The sequence below is a fragment of the Cyrtonyx montezumae genome, unplaced genomic scaffold (genome assembly GCF_038088225.1).
Source record: "Cyrtonyx montezumae isolate F1298 unplaced genomic scaffold, pur_monq_1.0 scaffold_8, whole genome shotgun sequence".
NCBI classification, from domain to species: Eukaryota; Metazoa; Chordata; class Aves; order Galliformes; family Odontophoridae; genus Cyrtonyx; species Cyrtonyx montezumae.
In genome coordinates, this window is record NW_027072089.1 from 36,833,101 (window position 1) to 36,860,198 (window position 27,098).

Genomic DNA, 27,098 nt, shown 5'->3' on the forward strand with positions numbered 1-27,098 from the left:
CGCAGCGCTGCCTGTGGATCCCGCTGCCGGTGCTCGGCGGGCGCTGCCTGGCGTCGCCGCTGGGGCTGCTGGGTCGGAGCGTCCCGGCCTGTCTCCGTCCCGCCCTCCTGCTAGCTTCCGCCGCCGCGTCCCAGGGCTGGAGGTGCCGCCGGCCCCGGCAGCCATGACGACGGAGGACGAGATCATCCGCATCGCCAAGAAGATGGACAAGATGGTGCAGAAGAAGAACGCGGTGAGCCGGGGCGAGGCGCGGCTCCCAGCCGTCTCCGCGCCGTCTCCTCGCAGCGGGCCCCCGTAAGGCCTGCGGGGGCCGCCGGCGGCGGGGACGGGGCCGCTTCGCCCGGCCCGGCTTCTCGCGTCCCAAGGCTGGCGAAGCGGGCTGGGCTGTGCCGGCCCGCAGGTGTTCCCGCTGGGCCGCTCGGGTACACGGCCGGCTGCTGGGACGGGAACGCGCGGGCGGCTGTCTCCTCCGGGTATATTGCGCTGATCGTGAGGTGCTCGTGGGGCTTCCGATGGCGTGAAGGTGGCGGACGAGTCCCGGTGCTGCTGGCCGGGTTTGTGCGGACGGCCTTCTGAGGCACACGTGGGCTGAGCATACCCCTTCTCCCTCTTATATTGTATCAGGCCAGGTGCCTGATACGCTGACACAGAGTAGCGTACAAACGACAGTTAAGAACCGAGCTGTGTGACGCTTCAGTTTACAGAAGCTGACAGCAGGCACAGCAATATTTATTTTTCATTAAAAACAACAACAACAAAAAAGACAGCACTTGAATATCTATAGAAATACTGGTTGCAGTGTAGCAGTGACATGTGTTTTGTTCCCACCGACCAGACCAAGTTCTACAGCCAACACAGCACCGGGTGCTTTAAGCAAGGTTGCTGCAGGAAGGACAGCAGCTGGCAGCTCCTGGGCCCAGGTGCTGAAGTTCTGGCAACAGTCCTCCTCACACTGGGGGTGCTCACATCCCTGTTCATTCTTAGAAAACTCATCTGCAGGTTTTTCCAGGATTGTTTCCAGGATTGTTCCAGAGGGAACAATTCTCAGTTCCCTCTTTTTGTTTTTCTTACCTCTCCAGGTAACCTGGGGATGGACTCTTTCTCAGAGCGTGTTGAGAAGGGATGAGGGTTAATGACTTCAAATTAAAGGAGTATGGATTTAGATTAGATATTAGGGGAAAACTTTCCTCAGAGGTGGCGAGGCAGTGGCACAGGCTGCCCGAAGAGGCTGTGGGTGCCTCACCCCTGGAGGTGTTCAAGGCCAGGTTGGAGCCCTGGGCAGCCTGAGCTAGTGGGGGGCAGCCTCTGCATGGTAGGAGAATAGAATTGGATGGGCTTTAAAGTTCCTACCAGCTCAAACCGTTCTGTGATTCTGATAAAAACACGTTGACTGCAGAATGTTTGAATATTGTGGTAATGAGAATAATAAGATAAAGTCAGTTCAATGTTATCTGGAAGGCTTCTGATAACAGAAGGCAAGTGACAACGTGGGAATGGCCTTCAGTGCAGTGATCCCATGGATGTTCCTGGTGGCTGACTGTCATCTAGTTCTCGGAGATTTGGGAACCTTAAGGCTATAACTCCTAGGACACTCTCATACTCTGGTGCATGTAAGCGAATTATCTCACAGCTGCAGGGAGGAGAGACATGTCCATGGGGCAGGCCTCAGTAGGACACTGCCAGGGGAGGTTCAGGTTGGATATTAGGAAAGATTTCCTAAATCTTTGAGGCATTGGGGCAGGATGCCCAGGGGATTGGTGGAGTCACTGTCCCTGCAGGCGTTCAAGAAGTGTGGAGATGTGGTGCTGAGAGACATGGGCATGGTGGGGACAGGCTGACAGTTGAACTAGATGATCTTATAGGTCTTTTCCAACCTCTACGATTCTAAAATGAACAGGAATCTTTAAAACATTTCTTCATGCTGCCAAGATGCATTTTAGTCTAAAACAATTTTTTTTCTGTTTCAGTATGCATTTAGCATGTGTCTTTGAGAATGACTTGATGAAACCCATCAGTAGAAAAGGCTTTGATGCCATTTCTCTTGAAGTCAAGAGCATGATGGCAGGAAACAGTCTCCTTGTGACAGAGAACTATGCAATGGTGTTTCTGATGATTGGATGAAAGGGCAGTTGGAGCAGACACCCATCCTGAGTCAGGCTGTCAGTGATGAAGGGTTTAATTGTAGCTGTGCAGATTTCTGAACTATTTTACTGACGTGATGCATGCAGTTCTTTTATTTCCAAGGACAAAATAACAATGTAACAGTGCCATTTTGTATTTAATATGCGGTAGATACATATTTCTGTTGTTATCAGGTGGTTGCAATTTTGAAATATTTCCTTCAAAATTGGCAGGATTTGCTTAAAATGCATATTGTGCCTTCCTGAAGCTCTCATTTGTGTGTAAGAACTCTCTACTTCTGTTAAGTTACTTTGATGAATTGGTATTAGAAACAAGGTTGCACTCATGGATGATAAAAGAGTTAAGTAAGTTCAGAAAAGAAAAGTTGTGAAGTTGTCCATGTTGTTAAATGCTTCCTCCCTGAAGTAGATCAGATCTATAACCGTGAAGGTCTGCCATCTTCAGAAACATTTAATGTTTTCTGTAGCCTGAAGCCTAACTTCATAATCTACATGTGGAACATGTTTCTGTTATCATGATCTGATCATCTGCAAGAGGCTGAGAGGAATAATCTGCTAAATGAGTAGATGAAAGGTAAAGTAAGCTGGAAGCCACCTCCAATGGGACCTTGTCTTTCAATTCCTATAAAATTACAGAAATGCCTTGCAAAGCAAAGATTTTTAATAATGTTTATAATGCGTTTTTAATTCAAATTTAATTTTAAAGCATCTCGTATTTAGTCTGCTTATTGCAATTGACTGGAGAAGAGTTAAGGATTAGAAAGCATCAGTGCATTACAGATTTTGAGAATCTGGGAGCGTGAAATACATATAACTACTATGTAGGGAGTGCTTCGTTTCTATTATTATTTGTTGGATGGCTTGTATGTCAAGCTGTTTGTTTTGGAAGGTGTTTAGGCTGGGAATAATAGAGTTTTCCTGGCACCTACAGTTTAAAAAAAAAAAAAAAAAAGGAGGGAAATTTTGAATGGAATGTATTTCTGAGATGAGATAAGAAGCATGTTACAATTCCTACTTTGCGTTACAGTATCATAGCTATGCTGTACCAGTCTGCAATATCCTGAGTTTGTTTTGAAATCGTGTACGGTCTGCTAATAAGTTAATTACTTTGGAGGTAAGTGTTACTGGATTATATTTTTGAAAAGGGCATTTTTTTTTAATATGGTGTTTATTTTTGGCTAAGAACATTTTCTTGAATTTGGTTTTGTTTTGTATTCCTAAAGCTAATTAACTTAGTTGTTTTTAATCAGTGTTTGCATAGGAAAAAAATGTGCATGTGGCTGATAAGAGAAGGATATGGATTTAACATGTTAGCTCAGTTTAGCACCTGAAGACTGCATGAGATTTTCCAGTCTTGTTCTGTGCTGCTAAAGGTCCACCATTAAAATTGGAGAGGCCTTGTATTTCATGAATAGAAGTCAGATAGGATTTTTTTTCTGTAACAGCAAAATAGGAGAGCTTTGATTTCATGAGTGAATTGGGTATGTGTAAGATGGGAAATAATTACATTTTTGGTTGTAGATGCTTGTCATTCATGAAAGACTGTAGCAGAACTTGAAAGCATCCTAATCTGTGTCTGTTTGGATATGATGCTGTATTTTCACTTTCATTTTTCTCAGCTTCTTAGTGGTTATTTTGTATGTTATCTTTAGTGGTTAAATTGTAAGATGCTGCAGGTGCAGATGTAAGATGTAAATTGTAAGATGACTTGAGTTCCTTTGCAACAAGTGTCAGAAGTTGATTGGGGAGAACTTGAAAACAAGGACAACTGCAAAGAAAGATATGCAAAACGTGTATTTTGAGTATGGGAAAGCATATATGCTAAGCAAATTAGGATATGTTGAGTGAGAGGTAAGGGAAGAGAACGGAATTGCATTTTAATAAACTGAAAGAAGGGAATTTTGGGCTTAGTTTCCAAACAAATTTAAATTAAAGAAAAAAGAAGTTATCTGAGGTACAGTAACCTTTTATGAGAGAATTCCTTTGCCTTCCTTTGCTCTCCTTATGTCACAGGTACGAGGTAAGAGTCATAAGCAAGTCTTGCTCAGCTTTGTTACTGGGACGTTTGTTAGTAGACATGCTTACACAGCCATCTCTTTCTATGGTGGACACAAACCTGTACCTAGTAAGACATTGTAAACTTTTTTCAACCAGTTTAATTTTATGGCTCAAATTAACCACTCTAAATACAGATAAGAAAGCTAGTTAGAACAAGCTGTATTACTGGTGGACTTTGCAGAGCTTCTCAACTCCAGATTCTTGTCCTCAAACATGTGAGGTTCTTCACCGATTTGTTGTTGTTTCGTTTGTTTCTGTTGTTGTTAAGTGACATACACCTGAGGACATTTTCTAGAGGATGTGTGGTGGTTAAGGAACAACTTCCAGAATACACTGACTGGCATTTGAATTATACAGGATAAAAGCTCTGTAGTTCTTCAGTGAATGCTTTGAATTCTGAGTTTGAACCTGTTGATTTTTTAGAGTTTATGAAGCAGAACATTACTTCTCCTTGTGTTGTTCTGTGGATAAATTGAGAGTTGGTGGTTCAAATCTAATCTGGGACCTTTAAGACTAAGAATATGCTGTTGGTACTATATTTGAAGTTCTTGATTCCTACTAACTTAATTTTTTTTATTATTATTATTTTGCAGGCTGGAGCTCTTGATTTATTAAAGGAGCTTAAGAATATTCCCATGACCCTTGAGTTATTACAGGTATGACTATTTTTTGTTGTTATGTTGTGAAAATTAACTCCATAGTAATAAAGGTGAAGGCAGCAGATTTGGAAGGTTGCACTATTTAAACAGATTCCTGTGGAGAGACCACCTGAAGAATCATTGCTACTTTTGCTAACTAGTATTATTTCACTACGATTCAGGGCTTTGAAGTGCTCTCTTCCAGTAGCAAGTTCTTAAAGTTCAGTTTTGATTTGAAAATAGTGAGTGTTGTCGTGGCCAAAGGGAGAGCACTTTATTATAGATTTCCCTTACATGTAGTCTTAATTTCTTATTAACACAAGTGCGATGTGTTTCCCTCTTTGATGGAGGAGAATGCACCTGGTAAGAAGTCCTCTTTTTATGTCCTTAGTTTTGTTTCTGAACTGTAAGTGAGGAAAGCCGTATTTCATACCTTATGGTGGGTTGTGTTGCCTTTTTATCCATGTACCTTTTTGTTCTTCAGTTACTCCTCTGTACAGGATGTGGTGGTGTGGGACAATTTCTCTCACTTACATGCATTACACTCTCATTTTGGTTATCATTGCATATCTCAAACATATTTTATTTTATTTTTTTCAAAAAAGTGTATCAGATGCATATAATACATATATTTGTGTGTGTGTGCATATATATACACACACAAATATACATGTATACTATATATAAAAGTAGATAATTGATTCTTATTCAGTTGCTGTGGAAACTTTTCTTAGTAATGTCATAAACCACGAGGACTCTTAATGTTGATACGTTTAAACTCAGCTGTCTGTGTTTTAGGGTACCTGTGTGACACTAGCTCAGTTTATATGGGATTGCATTCTAATTCTGTCCTGTTTTCTGTTCTATTTGAAAGAAGCTTATTTATTCACATCTATATCACACAGATCTATTTTTAAAGTAAAACAGTGTTTCTAATAAAGGATTGATTTTAATCTATATTGAGAGATGCCGTGTGAGTTTTTGAAGAAAATTTCTGTTACAGTAGGTCTAAAGGGATCAACTGTTTTTGTCTACTCAGTAGACTAACTGTAGCTTAGTCAAGTTCTTCTGAAGTATCCACTTGCTTCTATCCAAAACATTTCTTTGACAGTGTAAGATTTAATCTAGACTGTAATTTGTGTTATATTGAGTTTTATAAATGTGTAATGTCTGCTGTATGTTTTCTAGAAGTATCCCAAAATCACTTAAGCAATGGAGGACTTGGAACAATGGTTCAAATGTGCAGTAATCACACTATTGGCTCTGTTAGCTAGCAGTCGTCAGAGTGCTAATGTCAAGGAGGATGACAGCGAGAGAGTGGGAGCTCTAACTTCCTCTATGTAGACTGAGATATTGACTGATATGTTTCCACTGATGGAACACGGGACATGAGGGAAAACCATTTCAAGGTTGCCTACATGAAGAAGAGCACTCCTGACTGATTCCTTTGCAATACGAGAAGTGACAGTTCATCTGACAGCATGACTGTCACTTCAGTCTGAACTAGGGACATCCTCTGACAATTTACAAGTGCATGGGATGGGAAAGTACACTTGAGCAATTTGGGCTAGTGTTTATATCACAGGTCTGTCTTGGCTTCTGTCACAGAAAGATGAAGCTATTACATACAGTAATCTGTGTCACATCTCATAGGTTAGATGTAAGCTTGCTCACCAACGTGAACCACCAGCAGCTCACATCACGTGGTGATTTACTAGCAACTGCATAATAATAAATGCACTGGTTCCCAGATCCTAAATTGCAGGTAGCACGCTACTAGACAGTGGATGAGGTAGATGTCTTCATTTCAAGCAGCAGGTTTTACTGGAAATTACACACATGCATGTGCACATCCCTTCACAAAACTAAGCCATGAAATACTTGTTACTTGCCGGACCTGGGAACCTGGATGTGGTTATTCTCAAGGTCTGATTTTCTTTACTCCAAAGAGAACATAATAAATGCAAATGAAAACTGCTCAGGAATACAAAGTAGAGAAGGATGATTCATTTGGACAGAAGAGAGTTTTCAGATACCTGCACATTATAAACTGGTGCAGGGGTAATTGATTTTCAGGGGTTAAATTGGTCTAGACAAAAATACCAGGGTCTTTGACTTAAGATGATTCTTATAGAAACAGTTGGAAGACTGAGGAATTTTCAAATGCTGATAGCTGATTTGTAATTGAAGCACAGTCATTTGGTGAATATAGCAGTGACCTTTTGTGATTACTCGCATTAGTTTGCAGGTAAATAAATTGGAAGGTCATTCCCTCCTATCCTTTCGGTGGTGCCAAATTAATTGTTCTGTATAAAAACAGAGGAAGTGTATCTATGTATAACCTTAAGAAAGCTGAGAGTTCAGTTATCATCAGTTCCACTTGCATGATATGAGAAAAAAAAAACGATTAATCCAATTAATTTTGAGTTCTACTGGAACTTTTGAGGTTTTTTTCTTTGACTGTGCCCATAGGTTTGGTGTCTCTCCCCTTCCCTAATAAGACTGCTCAATGGTTATGCCCAGTTATCAGTGAAGGGTAGGTGTTTGGCTTTTTTTTAAGTATGTTTTTCTTATTCAGACATGACAAGGATGGGGTTCAAAATATGTTATCATCATGGTCTAAGCATAATGTCCAGCAGTTGGTCAGTTCTGCTCTGTTTAGGCCTTTGTGTGATGTTTAGCTAGTTGATAAAGCATGTCATGGGAAGAGTGTGCAGGCGACAGTAAAGAAATGCCAAGTATCTGCCCATGGGTGAAGTCCTTGGCCTGTCCTCAGTGCTCACCATAAGGGGGAAAGGTGAAATGGGGAGCATGAGTACTGCTGCACCTCTCTGGTGCTTTCTGTCAGTATGTGTGTGCAAAGTTCATCCTGGAAAAACCTTAGTTACAAGTGAGTAGCCATCTGTTTTCTTCAGTCTAAGATATGTTCAGAACTAATGTTCAGACCTGAAATTTTGATGTTCTTCCTTTGCTGAAGTATCTGTGGAAGATTTCAGTACATTTCCAGTCATTTTTCACATCCACAGTGCCCAGGGAGGTGTTTTGTGTGGGCTCTTAGGGGCAATTTGCAGGAACAAATTATTTCCAAAGATTTAATGGTTTTAACTTTTCCTTTAAAGGAAAAGGATAAGATATTTATGACAATCCACTGCAAAAGTAAATAGAACAAATTGTACGTAGTGAGTCTGGCAATTAGTAAATGCAGCAAAGCTGGGCATTTTAAGAACAATGTAAAAATGTAGTCATTACCAAAATATGAAATTGTAATACAGTACTCGTACTGAATGTTTCTTTACCAAAACTATAAGTGTGGAAGTGTTCTATTTTTTATATTAAGATGTTAGCTGAAAATATTCTAAACTGGAACTTTTATTGCTGTTAGTTAAATTTATATCCATGAGGACATAAGTTATAGATCTTAAAAGGCAAAAAAAATCTTTGAGTAGCTCATAAGACTCTGTAGGTGGCAGTAGTGCCAAAGCTTTAAAGACTGTCACCAGCTTGGCCTTTTCAGAAGGATGGGCTTTTCTTATTGTTTCTACCTAAAAGCAGAAATCTCTGTCCTTAAAATTTTAATAAGTCTCAGTAATGCCGGAATGACTCAGAACCTAAAATGTGATCACACTTAACATGATAGCACAGCCTATTCCACAGCCAGTAAATAGGAATTTGAAAAATAGGAAGTTTATAAAACATTTAGCAGGTTTCTGCTCATACCATAGATCCAGTCATTGCTTCACAGAAATATAAGATTTTGTGATTAGAACATGTTTTTTTAACGATATTTGTAGAAAATTTTCATGTTCTTAGATGGTTTGAATGCCATGCTTAGCTTAGGTGAGTAGTCTGTTGAGTTTCTTCAGAGTGGTTTAGAAACAGAAATACTTTGATCAATTCCCCTTAACTCTGAACTTTTGTGATGGAGACAAGTGGTATGCTGTATTTTTTGTAAAGTGTATGTGTTTTTACAATAACTTCTGTAAATGCTTGCAGCATTGCATCCTGATACTCTTATAGATGAATAAAAATACTTCTTTTAAAATAAAATTGTCAAAAAAACCCCAAAAACACTAGCTTTAGAAATGTTTATTTATTCTTTGATCTTCGTGACACTTTTTATAGTGTGTATTTTTATTTCTGTTGCAGACTACCAGAATTGGAATGTCAGTGAATGCAATACGCAAGCAAAGCACAGATGAAGAAGTTACATCTTTAGCAAAATCTTTGATCAAATCTTGGAAGAAGCTGTTAGGTATGGCAACTCAGACTTCCTTTTTTTTTTTAATCTATTTTTGTATGTTACAACTGTATGCAGACTTGGTGCAGATCCTTCCATTTCTGTGCTTCAGAAACAGTTGTGCTCTTGCTTGAGTATTGAAACTATCAGTGCTGAGGTAGGTTTTTGGGTTTTTTTAATCTCTTTGACTATCACGGGTGCATTACTGTGAAAATATAGTCAGAAGCAAAGTTAATATGCACTGACTTGTGCTGACAAACAGTAGGAAACCAGCTTCTGCAACATGACTCATTTCTCAGTTCTCACTGCTTGCTGTTGAGCGAGCAGCACTGTACTGCAGTACTAAAAACTAACGAACCTTTTCTTGACTATTTCCTCTGTCAAATGTAAAAAGTACTCTGAAGAATTCATGCAGAACCTCGTGTGAAAGTGTAGACCCTTTGAAGATAGGTTATAAACTCATTTGTGAAGAGAAGAAACAGTAAAGAAAGGAGTTTAAATTCTGTTAGAGGTAGCGAATGCTTCTCTAAATAAGCTGTACTTTCTTAAACCTTAATAGTTTTTAAAATTTCCTAGTTAGTGAATCAGTAGGTTTTTTTTGTTTCCATTACTGCAATGAATGCAGTTACTGAAAGCTTTCTGTTATCAGGGTTTTATGTCTTATAACACTTACTGTGTTTGAAATGATTGAAATCTCAAGCTGTGACTTTTAGATATGTGTTCGTAACACTTTATTGTACTCATTTGTGTTTATTTGTGTCCCAATTTAGATAAACAAAGCTTCAGGAGGCTTAAAATTTTGAAGTAGGAAATAGTCTGTATTATTTTCTACTGCCTTAAATATTTGATATAATGTCCAGAGAAATATACTAAATATGTGGCTGCCATTTCAGTGGCAGCCTCAGTCAACCTCATTCATTTTGTTAGCCTTATTTTATCCCAGTTAGCTGTGTTATCAGTTATGATATATTAGCAAATATTTTGTTATTCCTTTTGTAAATGGTATAGAAATGACATTGTTTCAGTTTGGCAGTATATGTATGTAAAATAGGATGAATGGTGACAGTTTTAATAATCTGCTTTTTTACATTTTATACATTATTGTGAGCAACAGTTTCTATACCAGAGATATTTTTAAACCTCCTTTAAACATTGGATAATTCTAATTAGGCTAGTAAGAGTAACTCTACTTGGGATCACCATCCACTGAACAAAGGAATTGCTATTTGTTTGCTAAGATGATAGACATAGTCTTCTGCTTCGTTTTCTTTAACATAATGTCTTAAGTCAGTCAAATTTGTGTTAATATATTGTTACCTGTGGCTGGCTGATATTTAACTGTTCAAACATTGTGAAGCGCTTCCTCAACCTCTGAGTGTGTTTGTGCTGAGGAAGACTGGAGTAAGTCTGTGGTGTCTGATGGTAATGGTAGGTCCATCCCATGCGTAGGTTGCAGCTGAAAGAGGTTTTCCTTCCCTTCTGCAGGAGGGCTTCTTGCTCATTCCTGTGCTAGAGGTCAGGAAAAGGAACTGAGCAGTTGTAAACCGATCATTTTGTTTATTTCTTCTGGATTCTTTTCAATTATCAGATTCTTGATCCAGCCCTTCTGCAGTTCTTGCAAAGGGACTGTAGCAGTAGCACACAACTGAGGAAAGGTGGAACTTTAAAAGGTGCCCCTTCCAATGGCTTGCTACGTTCAGATTGTTTTAAGACCATTGTGAGAGCCTGGCTTTATGCTGCTTGCATCATGTGATTTCAGACGTCTTAGGAACTGGAAAGTAAGTAGCAAATACTTGGCAACAGTCAGAATTGAATATGTTCTTCCTGGGACAGAAAGTATGTTACCTTTATCTTATTCTTAATTTTTGTTACAGGGCAGATATTGCTGCATGTACATGACTTTGCCAAGTCTGTTACACTTAGTGTTATGCACTAACAGTATAAAATTGAATTATTTTTGAAAATATAGCACTGCTGATATTAAAATCTGACATAATTAGATTCTTGTTGATGAAATGTAGAACATGTTATAAAGCACAGTAGGTCTAATGTTTCATCTCTTGTTTCACTGCTCAGTAATTATTAGAACTTAAATCTTGTAATTCTGGAAGTGATTTGGGCAACGTGACTTATGGGTGGGAATCTTACAAAGTACTTTTATTCTGTTTTATCATTAGTTTGACTTGACAGAAGAATACGAAATACCTATGTTGAGCTGCTTGAGAAATGAGTTTCGATTATGCTGTTTATAGTGCATGTAGAATGGTATGGATCAAAGATGGCAACAGAAGCGGACAGCTGTTAATCATACCAAGCATTGTACTCAGAGATCTGAAATCTTTGTGAGTTATTTTTATAAATGACTTATTGAATTTAGGAAAGAATCTTTGTTCAGTCTGCATGTGCTGAGTTGAATGCTTTTGGAACTTATGTTTTAAGGATGCATAGGAAACAAGAAATCAAAGTAAGGTTGTGAATCACCAGAGTTTTAACAGATTTTTATGGCTTGCTTAAAACTCTGCCAGGTTACAAGGGGATTTTCAAGGGATGTTAGAAGCTGCCCAGCAGAGGGCTCGCGGGCATCATCTGAACTGGGTCACTGCGTGAGCTGTAGTGAAAGATTGCTTTCAGATATTACTGTAAGAACGTTAAACCACACATCCTAGTTGGTCACAATTTAGATGAAGAAGCAAATTCTGCTCTCAGAATAAAATAACATTGTGTCATAACATGGAATTTGCAAGAAGCTATTGTTTTGCTAAGTAGTTCATAGAATCATACAATGGCCTGGGTTGAGAAGGACCTCAGATTATCTAGTTTCAGCCCACCTTCCATGGTAATAGTCACCAACCACTAGAGCAGGCTGCCCAGAGCCACGTCCAGCCTTGCCTTGAATGCCTCCAGGGATGGGGCATCCACAATCTGGGCAACCTGTTCCAGTCATCACCACCCTCTGAGTGAAAAACTTCCTCCTAACATCTAACCTAAATCTCCCCTGTCTTAATTTAAAACCATTCCCCCTTGTCCTATCACTATCAGCCCATGTAAACAGTCATCCCTCTCCTGTTTATATGCTTCCTTCAAGTACTGGAAGGCCACAATGAGGTCTCCCCAGAGGCTTCTCTTCTAGTTGAGTATGTAGAGTATGTTATGCAGATGAATCAATGGATAACAACTTAGGTTATGAGGAGTTCTTAAAAAGATATATATATATATATATATGAAGAAAAATTGCAAATGATTTCTTCCTAAAATCTAAGAGTATACAGTGAAGAAGAACCTCTAGACTTTACATAGATTTAACCTCAGTCAGCTTATGTGCTGGGCTGGAAATGCAGAATTGTTGGACAATGATTTTGTTTTTAAATGTAAGTCTGATCCTGTTTTGACAAGAAAAAGAAAAAGCAACAAGCAAAACCACAAGAAAAATGTGTCCAAGAGCATTTTGGAATGTCTATTAAAAAAAAGTAATCTTAAAACAAAATTGCTCATGCATGCTTAAAAAGTACTTAATGTTATCAAGTTAACACTAGGCAGACTATGCAGAAATGTATTATTCAGTTGAGTCTGTGTATAAAATCTTCTGGTATTTCGTACTTAGTTTTGATTCTTTTGGAGGAAGCCTGGTGCAGTGTAGGACTCTTACAGGTATGCTAATGCTGTCATTAGGTTAAGTAGTTCAAGGACATCTAAAAGCTTACTGGTTGAGTTCAAATTTTTACTGAGAAAAATTCCTGAATTACAGTCTATGTTAAAAAGTAGTATTTACTGTTGATAAGTATAATATGTCTATCTAGTGCAAAATAGCTTTAGGATATCTCTTCATTTACATACCACGTATGAGCTGTAGAATCATCTTGTTTGGAAAAGACCATCAAGTGCAGCCATCGGCTTGACTTGCTGAGTCCCATTGCTAAACCACGTCCCTTAGTGCCCTGCTCACACATCTCTTAAATACCTTCAGGGCTGGGGGACTCTGCCTCTGCTCAGCCTGTTTGCTCCTCTCTTTGAAGAAATTATTCCTGATATACAATCTAAACCTCCCACAGCAGAACTCAAGACCATTTCCCCATGTCCAATTACTATACACATGAGAAAAGAGAAACACCCTCCTTCTCTTTCAGGGAGTTTTAGAGAGCAGAGAGGTCTCCCCTCAGCTGTCTCATCTCCAAACTAAACAAACTCAGTCCCCTCATTCACTCCTCATTAAACCTTGTTTTCTAGTCCCTTCACCAGCCTTGCTGCTCTTCTCTGCCCCTGCTCGAACAACACAACATCCTTCGTGTAATGAGGAGCTCTCAATTGACTTCACTACTCAAGGTTTGAGCTAACCAGTTTGGTGTACAAGGGGATGGACAGTCACTGCCCTAGTCCAGGTCATGCAAGCCAGGAACTATTGGCTTTCTAGGTTACCTCAGCACATGGCTGGCTCATGTTCATCCAGCTGCTGACCAGAACCCCCAGGTCCTTTTCTGCTGGGCAACTTGTCATGGGAGATCAGGTTAGTCAGGCAGAACCTGCTTTTCATAAATCTTTGCTGATTGTGTCTGATCACTTGGTTGTCCTGTACATGCTGTCTGATGACATTCAAGATGGTCTGCTCCATGGCATTCCCTGGTACTGAGATCAGACAGACAAGCCTATAATTCCCTGGATCCTCCTTCCTGCCTTTCCTGTAGACCGGAGTTGTATTTTTGAACCTTGAGTTAACTGGGCATTGCTGTAAATTAACTTCTGTTATTTAAAAAAAGAAGAAAATCCTCAAGTGTGTGTGTGTGTTAGTTTGTTGTTAATGGCCTGCTGAAGGAGCAGTAGCTAAAACTGAAGTTATGTTTTTCGTTTCTAAAAGTGATGACAATTTCAGTTGGTTCCTGGAAAAGAAAAAAGGTTTGTAAGTTATAATAGCTGTACAGTTAAAAAAAAAAAAAAACCCAAACCATTCATCTTCAAAGGAACTTAGATAAGTTAAATTATAATTCTAAATTCTAAATATTTTTCCTGATGTAAATCACTTGCTCATTTGAATTTTTAAGGATCTGTTACAGGCTGCTTTCCCATCTTTCTTTGTTAGAATTTCTATGGTTGTTTGTAGTTCACATTACCTGTCATTCTTCCTCTGCTCCGAAGTCTGGCCACTGGATGTAAAATAAACTAATTAGAAGAGGCTTTCATTTCTCAAGGATAAATACATTTTTTTCCTTAAAGGAAAGCTGAAATGCTGCCCAGCAGACTGCTGAACATTGTATTGACAGAAGAACAGTAGTAATTAATAAAAGAAGGAATCCTTGTTCATGTGTGAGTTTAAGCATATGTACTGCTTGACGCTGAATCTCCTATTCACAGTACATTCAGTGTGTGACATGTGAAAGTGAGTGACCTAGTAAGAATATTTCTACTAAGCAGAGAATGTTTTTATTTTCAGATTTATCAAACTGGATTTAAGAGAAATATATACATAAACTCTTCTCTGAGTGATTAAAGATAGCATAGTTTTGAATGCCTATTTGCCGAAGATGGTTCAGTTGTCTCAGCTGCTGAAGTCTGACCTTTGGTTTGAGACGTGCTTGCATAGACTGCTCTGCAGGTTAGAAAGAGTCATGATTTTACCTCCTACTTTACCCCCTGGTCTCAAGTGTATTCTGCCCTATGTAAGTGAAAGGGTGTCATTAAATGTTCACGGACACATACCCCCAAGATACATACTGACATATCTGTGTAAAAACCTCTGGCAAAAAAAATGGTCAAGTGTTTAAGATGTGAGTAAATGGAGATAACATGCGTATATAGAATATTTAAAAATGTATTTATCATGTAAGTGTTTGTAGCCATAGAGACTGGTTGTGAATGTGCATGTTAAAAATGGGTTATGGATTTGTCTCCTTTCTCTGAGTATAGCGTATTTGGGTGTCATAGCAAAAATCTCCTGCAGTCCATTCTGCTTATCCTTTGTTTGCTTTTTTAACTTACTTTTTTTTTTTTTTTTTAGTGAATGCATTGATTGAACCAGTATCTTTAATAGAATTTTTTTCAGTAACACCTTTGTTTTATTAAAGACAGTCTCTTATTTTGTTAGATTTTCCTTTTTATTCCTTTAATGGAGAAATACGTTAAGCATGAAGTACAAAGTTACAAATGGAGTGAGGAAATCTATGAAGTTTTAAGTTGTCAGGGGCTAGGGAGTATTCTGGAGAAGTTTGTGGGCTTGCCTGGATCCCATACTGTTTTGTAGGTGTTAATTTTTGGTTACAGCTGGGGATGGAATACTTGATGTGTGCTTTAAGTGCTTGAATAAGAAGAGACCTGAATCTGTGTGTTTTATACCACAAGTTCCCATGAGAAACATGGGGAGTGGATCCTTCAGGAAATGAGGATACTTTTAGATGCTTAAGCAGAGGTTTAGATACCCAGTTCACAAATGAGCCTTTTCTCTGTTTTTCTTTAAATTTAGTTCCCTTTTGAAGTTTGTAGTATGTTCATCCAGGTAATAACAATCTAGTCAGGTGTGTAATGGGAGATCTGTGAGGGGTTGGAAGGAGAAATTCACAAAAAATTAGGGGAGTGATGGCAGTGTCACTGGGCTCTCTGTATTTAGCAGAGAAAGCAAGCCAAAGCAGGAGGCTGATTTAACATCGAGCTCCTTCAGAATCTTTTTTTACTGTGTTTTCACTGCCAGTTAAAGCAGATGCTGGGCTTGACCTGAAGTATTTGAAGGATTGACATATATTTCATTTGCTGGGTTGGCAAGAGTGTCAGTGGTGGAAAGCTGTACTGCGAGAGAGTCAAATCAGAGAGTAGAAACTGTTAGCACTTCTAGTTGGCTGAAAAGAAATAAGAGAGATTCTACGATAGAGATTCTATAATAGAGAGATACTGCTTTAAATCAGTTGCTGAGTAAAAGTTTCTCATGTTTTGTATTCACAGATGGACCTTCAACTGATAAAGATTCTGAAGAAAAGAAAAAGGAGCCTGCATCTTCCTCACAAAACAGCCCTGAAGCAAGAGAGGAAAGGTACTTAGTTTTTGAGGACAAGTAACCTTGTTCAGTATAAATTAGCATTAACCTGAAAATTTAACCAGTTTATACATATATTTGGACCAATATTTTAAATATTAGAGACAGCTTATTTTGGTAATATACAGTTATTTTGTGAAATATATACAGTTGTACAAAAACTAGTGTGTTGCTAGGGAAGAAGATCTGGCTGCTGCTGACACGCTAAAAAAGATGAAAGCCACAGGACAAGATTTGGCCAGACTTGCTATTGTTTATTCTGTCTTATCTATCAGAGACTCTTTCCTCTCTCAGTACTAGTACTGAACTTTGAGAAATGTAGCTTTCAGTTACAACTTTGTGGTAATTACATACGTTAGAGGTTTAGAAAACTTCTTTTGTCTGTTGGATTTTATGTTTGATAAACACTCTTGTTCTGCACCTTTTTTGGTAAGGACAAAATACATGTTGTCAGAAAGATGGGCCCATATAGATGGCACTTGAGGTGCTGAAGAGTATTTGCAAAGTAGTATCAACAAGTCCAGTTTCTCTACATATTTCTGTTTGTAGTGAATCTATTTACAGCTGCTGTTTTCAAGCTGAAATGTAACCCCTAATTATTTGTCCCAGTGTGAGAAGAAAACTTTGCAAAAGTTTTCTTAAACCCTTGTACCTCTTTTAGTTTTCTCAAGCCTTATACCTTACTAGTACAGTAAGCACACTGAATGATAGCATGATATTTCTTCACTGTTTTTTAAAGTAAAGTTCCATGGGGAAAAAAATGATTTCATGTTGATGTAGAACTGAGAATTAAAACTTATTATAATAAGTAACCACGTAATGGGATAAAATACCTGCTATCTCTATTGTGTGGAATACACTTGTAAATATTCTGACGACACTTACGAAATTTTGTTGACTCTAGAGCTGTAAGTAGCTTTTAGAGGGTGTCTTGTGTACTTTTTTTTTAATTAATATCATTAAATGGTTATAGCAAAAGACCTGTTTTCCCCGTGAACAAAGTGATTTGAAGAAAGCAAAAAACATTTAATGTTAGGTTGGTTTTGTTTGTTTGTTTGTTTACTTTTTTAGCAGTTCAAGTAGCAATTCCAGCAGCAGGAAGGAGGAGGGTAGTGCTCCCTCAAATTCTTTCATCCCTTCTTTTCCTCGGGCTCCAAGCACTTCGGATTCTGTACGAGTGAAATGTAGAGAAATGCTCTCTGCTGCTCTCAGAACAGGAGGTGAGCTCCATAGAGAATATTTTCAAGTTTAACTGTTTCCTTTGTTCTCCCATACTGTTTTTTCCCTGCCCTACTGTACCCTTCTTTAGGTCCAATTGTGTGTGCAGTCTCATAGGCCCCTTCACCTCAGATGTAATGAGCTGAGTAACCTCAGCAGCATGGGAGTGTGCTGAACTACTTTTTTGTTGCTGGTGATATGGGACATATGTGGCTTCTGTTCATCTGATATCTTGCCTAAAGTGAAGCTTCATTACAGGAAGTTATTTCCTCTGTGATTCCTCATTTGAGTATATCAATGGAAACTGCTATTTTTTCATCTTATCTCTGAGCGAGAGCACCACTGTAAGCATGACTGCCTTTCTTTCTCCAGAGGCCCTGTGAGGCTTCAGATTCTAGATTTTGGCATCTGCCTCTCTGTTTCAATTTATCTTCGAGGTTTTATGGATACTGTCACATGGAATCATAGGGGTTGGAAGGGACCTCAAGAGATCATGGAGTCCAACCCCCCTGCCGAAGCAGGTTCCCTACACCAGGTGTTGCATTGCATTGTTCCATCTTCCTGCCTTTGATGCATTCGTAATTTTCTTGACTGTTTTGTTGTTGTGTTTTTCTCTATTGGAAATTATCACTAGTTGGAATTATCACTAGGTTTCCAATAATTCTTTTTTAATATTACCTTTATTGCCTTTAATATTAATATTATACTTGTTAGCTGATCATCCGTAGGTCTAATGCCAATCTCAAAATATAAGGTTATTTTCTGGTTTTGTGGCCTTCTGCGTGAGATCAAGAAGAAACTGTTTTTATTACTCATGGAAGTGCACCCGTGTTAGAATGAGGAGGAGGAAAACACATATTGTGTCTGATTTGTCCTAGGCTGTGTTGAGAAGGCAGCTGTCTTCATGAGGAAGGGTTTGGGTCAGAAACAGTGAACAATTTTAGGTCATGTTGTTGCCTTCAATATTGCTATGGTTCATTTCTTCTAATTTGCACATTCTGCAACCATTCCCTACTTTGCATGTTTTTAACAATAATATTTAATTAGTATGTTTCTAGAGAAATCTTTCTCTTGCATGCATACAAAACATAGCTAGTGTTGTGTGGGCTGAAGGAATTGCTAAAACTTGATACAGAATGTTTTCTCATTATATTAGCCTATTCTAAACACAGATGCACTGTGTTTGGAGATGGGTAATTGCCAAACATAATAGAGGACTTAAAGTTTTGGGTGTTTTTTGTATGGCAAAGTTGTTTTTTATCACTATTTGTATTTCAAGTGGAGATAATTTTGTCTGAAAGATTTAAGGTGATTCTACTTTTTTTTTTAATGACTTCTGTTGCTCTTCTTGCACTGATTTTTCTTCAAAGTAATGTTAACAAACATCCAAACTTTCTGTAACAAAAGAAATTCATTGTAGTTATTTATGATTTGTTGTTCTGGTGTTCCAAGTTGGAGCTCAGTGATGTAAAATACTGCTGAGGTGATCAGAGTTGCTAATATTTTGATTTTTGTTTTCCTCAGATGATTACATTGCTATTGGTGCTGATGAGGAGGAGCTGGGTTCTCAGATTGAAGAAGATATCCTTTGCTGGGCGCCTCTGAGCTCTAGGATGAGAGTTTTTTTTGTTAAGAACGTTGATACTGTTAAAAAATAGCTCACCTAATCTGTATATTGACCATTTTATTTTACTTAAAACAAAAACAAACAGTGTTCAACACATCAGTACTGAAATTCAGTGTTTAGAAAAGTACCACAAACTAAACAGAGGGATCTGTGTGTGTGTGTGAATGATATTTTTACTTTTAATACAGAAATTATATTAGAAAATAGATGAGATTAAGGAACTGGGCTTAAGTCCTTGGGTGATTTTTTGAGAAATTTTGTTAAAATCCTGTTATCCCCTAATTCGTGTTTTGCCAGCCGTGTGCTGATAGTGATTAGGCTTTGGCAGGATGTCTGCTGTGTTGAGAAGTAACTGTTGTTTGGAAATGGGAGCGTGTGGAAGGAAGGACTTTTCTTTAAAAATGTTGCTCCCTCAAGAAAAACAATCCATAGTACTTGTTTTGTTCCTTAAATCCAAAGCACCTATTTTTCAAGAATTAAAAAACACTGACATGAAATACAAAAACAGGGTACGAAGTAGGATAGCAAATCTCAAGGATGCAAAGAATCCGAACCTTAGAAAAAACGTGTTATGTGGGAACATACCTCCTGACAAATTTGCCAAAATGACAGCAGAGGTAAGGAAATCATAGCTTTTGAACTGTTTCCCTACTGGACTTATTCCTGGCGACTCACTATCTATTAAAAAATGCCTGTACTTTTGAAAGGCTGATTTGTTCATGGCTGGCTCAGTCTGAGTTGGAGAGTGCAGAGGAAATGAAGCTGGCGTATTTTAATGGCCCCTAAAAATGTGATTTTCTTTGTGAGTCAGGAGGCAGGTAAGCTTTGTTTGCCACATTCCCTGAAATACATAACAATGGGCAGTTTTTAAAGGGCTGCGTGATGGCCTCAAGCTCAAAGAGGGTAAATTTGGGTTTGATATAAGGAAAAAAAAATTCTCACAGTAAGGATGCTGAGGCACTGGAAGAGGTTGTCTGGTGATGTGGTGGATGATCCATCCCTTTACGCTTTCAAGGCCAGGCTGGATAAGGCTCTGTGTAACCTGATGTAGCTATGGTGTCCCTGTTCATTGCAGGGGGGTTGGACTGATGGCCTTCAGAGGTCCCTTCCTATGGGGGACCCATCCCTTCTATGATTCTATGGCCTGTTAATGATGGTTTAAGCTCAGGGTAGTGACTTCAAGCTGATACCCATTCACCCTTCTGGATATGTAATACTACCATCCACATTAGCCTGTCTTGCCATTTGTTTTACAAATACTAGCTTCTGCTGTTACTCTCCTATGAGAATAACTCATAGGAGCCACTGTGCTTTTGAAGATCAGTCCTTCTCCTGTTGGCATTTTTAGTGTTGATTTAAAGCTTATCTCAGATTTGACAGATTATGTCAAATGATTTTGAAGGAAACTCTTTACAGTAAATAGAAGACGTAAATGATACAGGAAGGAAGCTGGGAGAGTTGGCCTTTGAATCAAATTGGATTTGTTATTGAAAGAACATTTTGAACGCTTTAACAGAAGCTCTCATTCAAATGGATGCTCACTGTCTAGATTTGTTTTGATTTATAAAGAAAGTCAGAAGTGAGAAATTAAATGTTTCAGGAAAGAAAAATAAAAGCATAGATAATATTTGATTTCAGTTTTGTAGTTTTGCTCATGTGTTTTGGGTTCTGCTGCTCCTCACCCTCTCCTATACCCAGCCCCAGTCAGGTATAAAGGAGCATCTAGGACCCTGAGAAGAAATTAATTATCAAGTAATACAAATCATGAGTAGCTTTGATCTCAAGGAATGGCTTTTTCTGTAGCTTTATATAGAGACCAGGGAAAACTGAGGCTAGGAAAGGAACAGAGAAAGAGAAGTACATTGTATCTGAAGTATTTTCAGTGGTTTTTATTTTCTACATGTGTATATGTACAAATGTAAAAACATGCATTTCACGTGGTCCAGTGCTCATTCTGTTTTAATCAGTATCTTGGACAAAGTTCTTACGTTTAGTTGCTATAAAACCTTGTATCATAAGGATGATGTCTTAAGGAAAACAGCATAAATAAAAGATACTGCATTGCACATCGATACGGAATGTAGAGAAAAATTTTATTGGAAAAAAAGAAATGGAACCACTTTTTTTGCTGTGAGCATATGCTTACTATGCATTTTTGAGATTCTGCACGTTGAACTATGGTTCACACTTTGTTTTCTTTGGAACAAAAACTCCCTACTAAACTCTGCCATTTTTTTTCGTGACAGGAAATGGCAAGTGATGAGTTGAAAGAAATGCGCAAAAATCTGACCAAAGAGGCTATCAGAGAGCACCAGATGGCCAAAACAGGGGGTACCCAAACTGATCTGTTTACATGTGGCAAGTGCAAAAAGAAGAACTGTACATATACTCAGGTATGTGGTCATTCAGGGCGTTCATTTTCCTTTCTCAGAGCTGGGGTCCTGTATAAACGTGGTCAGAGAAAAAGATGTTCGTTATAAAATGAGCACATAAAAAAATGTTAATACAGAATGTCCAGAAACCATTGGGTCTACGTTAGATGTGCTTACATAAAGAATGGTTGTATTAATTGTATTAATTTACCTAATATTTTAGGTAAATCCAAGCAGAGAATGCATGTAGCGTGCAGTGCTACCTTTATTGCGATGCTGAGTTTTTGCTAATCCTCCTGATTAAATTTTAATATTTGATATCGTTTTAGAGGGAGGAGAACTGGTTCACTATTTGTAATGTGTAGACTTTCTTTTATGGAGGTAGTGAATGTGTATATATGATGTGATCTACCATTTGTCGGATGCTAGGCTCTGACTTAGAATTTTTTCTTATTATAATACATGTGCAAGAAGTGTAGTGGTGCTTCAGGGCATGTAATTTTGATCACAGGATCAGATATGTTTATAGTTTAGTGTTGCATGTAAGGTACTTCAAACAGAAAGGTGTACTTCACTCATGAGACTTCTAAGCCTTTGCATCAGTGTCCTGTTGAACTGTAGCCTTATAGTGTAGCTTCGCCGCAGATTTTTTTCCTAGAAATGTAGTTACTTAACATTGAACTTTGGTTTTAAACCTTTACATTGAGCACACGCTCAAAAAAGTTGAGCATACTAATTTTCCTTTTCTGCTCTGGCTCTTGCCTTCGACGCAGGTTCAGACCCGCAGCGCTGATGAACCTATGACAACGTTTGTTGTTTGTAATGAATGTGGGAACAGATGGAAGGTAAGGCTGTTAGACTGCTCTGCATACATGATAGCCAACAACCAGGCTCTGTGCTTAGTTTTATGTTTTACAGTGAATGATGGTTGAGTTTCTGTTGATGTGTGGTTATTTCTTTACCCATAAATGTTACTCTATGTTGATATTCCAAAATAGCTTTAGATTAGAAAACTGTCTGTGGCCAGTCGTGTTGAGAACACACAAGTTCTGGCCAAGGGTAGTTAGGGGTAGGAAAAGTCAGGACGCTGACTTAGACCTTGGGACATCTAAGTACAATACCATGCTTTGCCAGAAAAAGTGGTGGTGAGATAGCTGCTGTATTTTCCCAGTCTTCTCCCAAATATATATATTTTTTTATTTTTAATCTCTGCTTTGATGGGTAGAATAGGTCCTTTTAGATGTTTTATTGTTGTTGCTGTTTTGTCCTTTTTATTACCTACTCTCAAAAGAAAGGGAATAAAAAAAGTGGTGACTCCTGCCATATTCCTGTGTTGGGTTAAGTGTACTACAGTGATATTTGCTGTGGTATTTCATTCCCCATAAATGGGAATTACAAAATAACAACACAAATTATCTCAGGAACAATGGCAGTGTAATAAAGTAGGGAAACACTGAAATGAAGGCCTGTAAAATTTACAACTTAGGATATAATATTAGGTTTAATATTGCATTCTGTCTTCATTTTGTTAGGGTTTTTATATATATATATATATATATATATATATATATATCTAGAGAGAGAGAAGAATGCTGCAAAGCATGTATTAGGATTACTACATTAGGAATTCTTTTGTGTGTCTTGCTTTATGTTTATTATTGAATGCAGTTCAGATCTGTGCTCTGAGATATCTAAATAATTTATAAAGCTTAGAAGTTGTTTGATGCAGCACAAAGCAAAAGTTCATTTGTCCTTAAATCCCCCACTGAGGTAGTGGTTATAAAAGTCTGTATAAAAATGCTTGAGTGACAGAATGCTTGTATGACATAAACAAATTCTTTAACTACTCATTTCCATATCCTATGTATGGTGTCATATTACTATTCCCACTTGCAGAGATTTCAAAATAAGTTTTACGAAGACCTCATAAAATCTATTTTCTTTTGACAGTTCTGTTAGAAGAAGAAATTGACAAGACATCTGGACCAGTATGAAAGAGGATTTTGTATTAGCTTTAAAAACTAGGCTAAGCAGCTAGCTTCCTGCAAACAAGAGGTTATTTGGTTTTCTTTTTTCCTTTTTTTTGTTTTATTTTTTTATTTTAAGCAGCGTACATGCCTGAAGTTAGCATTCATTTTGACACAACCGTCATTTCCTTCCTTCCAATGCCTTCCTATAGCTAATAGTCAGTAGGGCCAGGTTGCTCAATTGTATGGTGAATGTTAAAATATTTTTTCATTTTTGTAAGTAAGTTGAAATTAAACTTTTACCAATGAAATATTTTGATAATTTGCTTGTTTTTCTTTTTCCGTGTGAATCATCTACTGTTATTTTTTTTTTTAAATCTGACATATGCATCCTATTCCCACTATGTATTTTATTATTATTTTATTATTATACATAGAAAAAAAAGTGGCATTTATGGTGGGAGGAAAAATGCTTCAAGAAGTTGAGTTACATATCTAAACACTTTTTAGGCAGAAAATACCTCAGTTTTTCAAGGTTTCTTGTATAACTTTGCTTAAAAACATTTTAAATTCAACTTCCTTGGTAGCATGGCTGTAACTCAGAAGGCATTCCTATTTTATTAGAAGAACGGATATATTTTTGGCCTGTGAGTCCTTTGGCAGAATTGCTTCTTAGAAATTATTTACAGACGCGTAATTGATTTTACATTAAATTTGCTTTAGACACCAGCAAACTAATTACAGATGTTTTCTATTGAGGAGAGTGCTGTGTTTGAGTGAGTTTCTGGAGGAATGAGGCGAAGAAATTATGTGAAAAATGATGGCAAATTGGATGACAGGTAGACCTGAATTTCCAGTGCTATTCAAAACACATTCAGGACTGGCACCATTGGTTTATATAGCCTTCCTAATGCTACTTGTCCTTCAGTCTTTCTGCCCAACTGTCACACGTGAGAAAATCACTTTTTGGAGAAAACAGAGTAATTGTCTGTACTAACCTAGCCACATCTGGACGTCATTAGAAGAGCTAGAACCGTGGTAGTGCTTTCTCTGTTGCAGATGTATTCAGGAGGAGATCAAATAAAAGGTTGGTTTCACCTACTGTTACCTTTTGGCTGTGGTAGCAGCCTCAACTTTTCGCTCCTTGGACTTCAAAGTAAAGAACTGTCACAGCAAAAGAGGGGAAGTCCAAGAAGTGGATTCAAAAACGTTATAGGTGCCTACATTCTAGTTAAACTTCATTTTATCCAAATCCAAAAATAGAAGTGCTCAGTATTGAGCTTTTCATGCACATCTTTTCAAGGGGTGAGAACCTGGAACGTAGTTGCATGCTGTAAGCTGAAGTTTTTACATGAGTCTATTAGAAAAGGAGGCCATAATGCTCTTGAAGTTGGAGTGGGATTAAGTGCCGTGTTTCTGGAGAGACTCTGCCATGCAGAATATACCAAAAGCTTCTGGATCTTTAGCTCAAAGCCATTTCCTCATACATCATTCTGTTAACTTTCACATGAGAACATTTGGGGTTTAAATGATTTGCCCTGACTGTCTTTTTGACTTGTGCTTAACAGAAGGTAAACAGCCACTCAGTGACCTTGGCTTTTGTTAGTCCCATTTTGAAGTCACGTTGCACTTCAGGTATTGCCAAGAAGTGCCTGTTTCTATTTTTTTTATTCAGAGTTCCTGGATTCTCCTTGTGGCTACGTACATTAAATTACACTGAGGTGGTCTCTGATCACATTTTTTGTTTCAGCTGTTATTAATCAGGAGGAGTGCATGGTGTTTCTCTGATTGGTTTTAATTTATGTAGTAGAACCTTTCAGCCTGTGTACGTTTAGGTTTTTTTTCCCCTCTATTTGTATTGTGCTAATTACTTTGGAACTTAAAGGTCAGTATAAAGCACAATATGTTGGCTGAAGGAGGCCATACAATTTTAATAATGCTTAGCAGGCTCTTGGAAAGAGCAGTCTTTAACAGTATGTGTGTGTTCTGTGAGGTAATGGTTTGTAAAGTGCAGACATTGAAGAAAATACCAGTGGACTGGAAACTTGTTACAGCTTAATGATGCCCTGTGGTTAAATAAAGGCCAAGGCAAACCAGCCGTGCTTATTTTCAAGCTAGGATAAGTTGGCTTTGTGGTAATCTTTTACTTTATGAATTATAAATAATATATTGTGTCAATATCAGTTTTCTTATTCCTATAGCATCTTGCTTATAGTAACTTTTCTGTATAATTCACATTTGCCACGGAAAAAAAAAATTGTGCATAATTAGCAAGCACATCATAATGAAGTGTAGTTAAAAACTTGTCTTGTGTGTGTCTTGTTTTACTTTTTTTTTCTTTCCTTTATCCTTCAGTTAAAACCAGCATTGAACAGCCTCAAAATAACGTTTAAGGGAGATGTGATTTATTTTGTCTGGAGATACTCTCAGGGTTCCTAGGGACCAGTACTGAATGTGAGCTTAAATCTAAAACACAGCATTAAAGTTTACGGTTTTCCAAGAAAGGTGAGCATTGCAAATGTCAGCACACTGTAAAACAGAATTGAAATGAAAATTGCCTTGAGTATTTCAATTACTTAGATGTAGGAAATGGAAAATAAGTTTAGAAATAGCTACTTTTACTTTGAGTGCTCTAATGTTAGCCATAGACCTGCTCAATCCAGTATCGTTTTGTCTCCCCTTTAATTTCAGTATATTTTTCTTTTCCACAGGATAATAGAATACATTGTCTACTATGAAGTGTGAGCGTTCAGGCTGTCTTCCAGCTTTTAATGAGGTATCCGTGCAGGGAAGGGAGATAACTTAAAAGGCACAAAACAGTCCAATTTCATGAAATGACACACTTTGAACTTTTTTTGATGTGCGTGTCTGATCTTTCCAGCAAGCAGAATTTGACCTAGTTAAACTTACTTTGTCAGCTTAGAGTTTTAGAGCAGTGTTACCCAGGCTGATTAAAACAACACCTATGGTATTCTCAGTTTGACTGCAAGCTGCACCGAATGCTGCCTTACCAACAGATCCAGTTTGATCCTTTGTTGCCCATCATGCTATACTTCATATAGCTGGGATTGTACTAGTAGTGCTTTGGGGTCATGCCAAAATCAGTTGGGAGAACCCAATATCATACATGAAACAGCAGCAATCCCTAACTGGACCGTGTCTGCAGTAGTAGTAGATAGAAGGGACTCCTCTTGATGGTCCAGATTATCCAGTGTTGTACTAGAGGAGAAAAGTACTTTGCTTTCATGGTTTTGTTGGTGGTGGTGGTGTTTGTTTGTTTGTTTTTTGCTATTAAGTTGATGTGTTGAGTCGTGTTTCAGTTTTGGAAGGAAAATGCAGAAAGTAGTCCACAGTTATTATAAACTTACCTTGTATTAGGTCTTCTCCTGTGATGATACGCAATGAAAAAGCTCCTTATTTGTTTGATAAGGAGAATGCAGTCAGGAGAGATCACACCTCCTACCTAGTACACTGAGCAGACAAATTAATATCCCAAATTCTGCTTTGCTATTCCCATTTCCTCTTTTCTGAAAGTGCTGTTCTCACGCTTTTCATGGTGCTAGCATTAGGCACAGTGTCTTGCTTTGGGGATAGTGTAATAATCATAAGTTTATTAGCAGATAAAACTGTTGCTTTCCTTTTGGACAGTCCTGAAAAAGTGCTATGGAATGGGATAGTTCTGGCTTCCATCTCTTGTCAGTGTAGGTACAAATATCTGTTACCTCAAGCCTTACAAGCTCTGTCAGCAAACAGGGCAGTTTAAGTATGTACAAAAGTGAGATGGCTGTGCCACTCTTTCAGAAGCAGTGAAATGCTTTTTGCATCTAC

The 27,098-nt window shown here is 38.1% G+C and overlaps 2 protein-coding genes across 3 annotated transcripts in view; both read left to right on the forward strand.

Annotated features, from left to right (window-relative positions):
• Positions 1-27,098, forward strand: part of ATP6V1H (ATPase H+ transporting V1 subunit H) — a 202,612-nt gene that overhangs the window by 104,280 nt on the left and 71,234 nt on the right. The window lies entirely within an intron of this gene.
• Positions 106-23,592, forward strand: TCEA1 (transcription elongation factor A1). 2 transcript variants are annotated; one of them, XM_065753290.1, is made up of 10 exons: positions 106-232; positions 4,793-4,855; positions 8,984-9,089; positions 15,996-16,083; positions 17,158-17,306; positions 18,829-18,885; positions 19,394-19,548; positions 21,178-21,324; positions 22,077-22,148; positions 23,254-23,592. In XM_065753290.1, the coding sequence occupies exons 1-10, from the start codon at positions 164-166 to the stop codon at positions 23,260-23,262; spliced, it is 915 nt and encodes a 304-aa protein (XP_065609362.1). In that variant the 5' UTR covers positions 106-163; the 3' UTR covers positions 23,263-23,592. The 2 variants fall into 2 exon arrangements, with proteins under 2 accessions (XP_065609362.1, XP_065609363.1); XM_065753291.1 differs by having other exon boundaries at positions 17,161-17,306.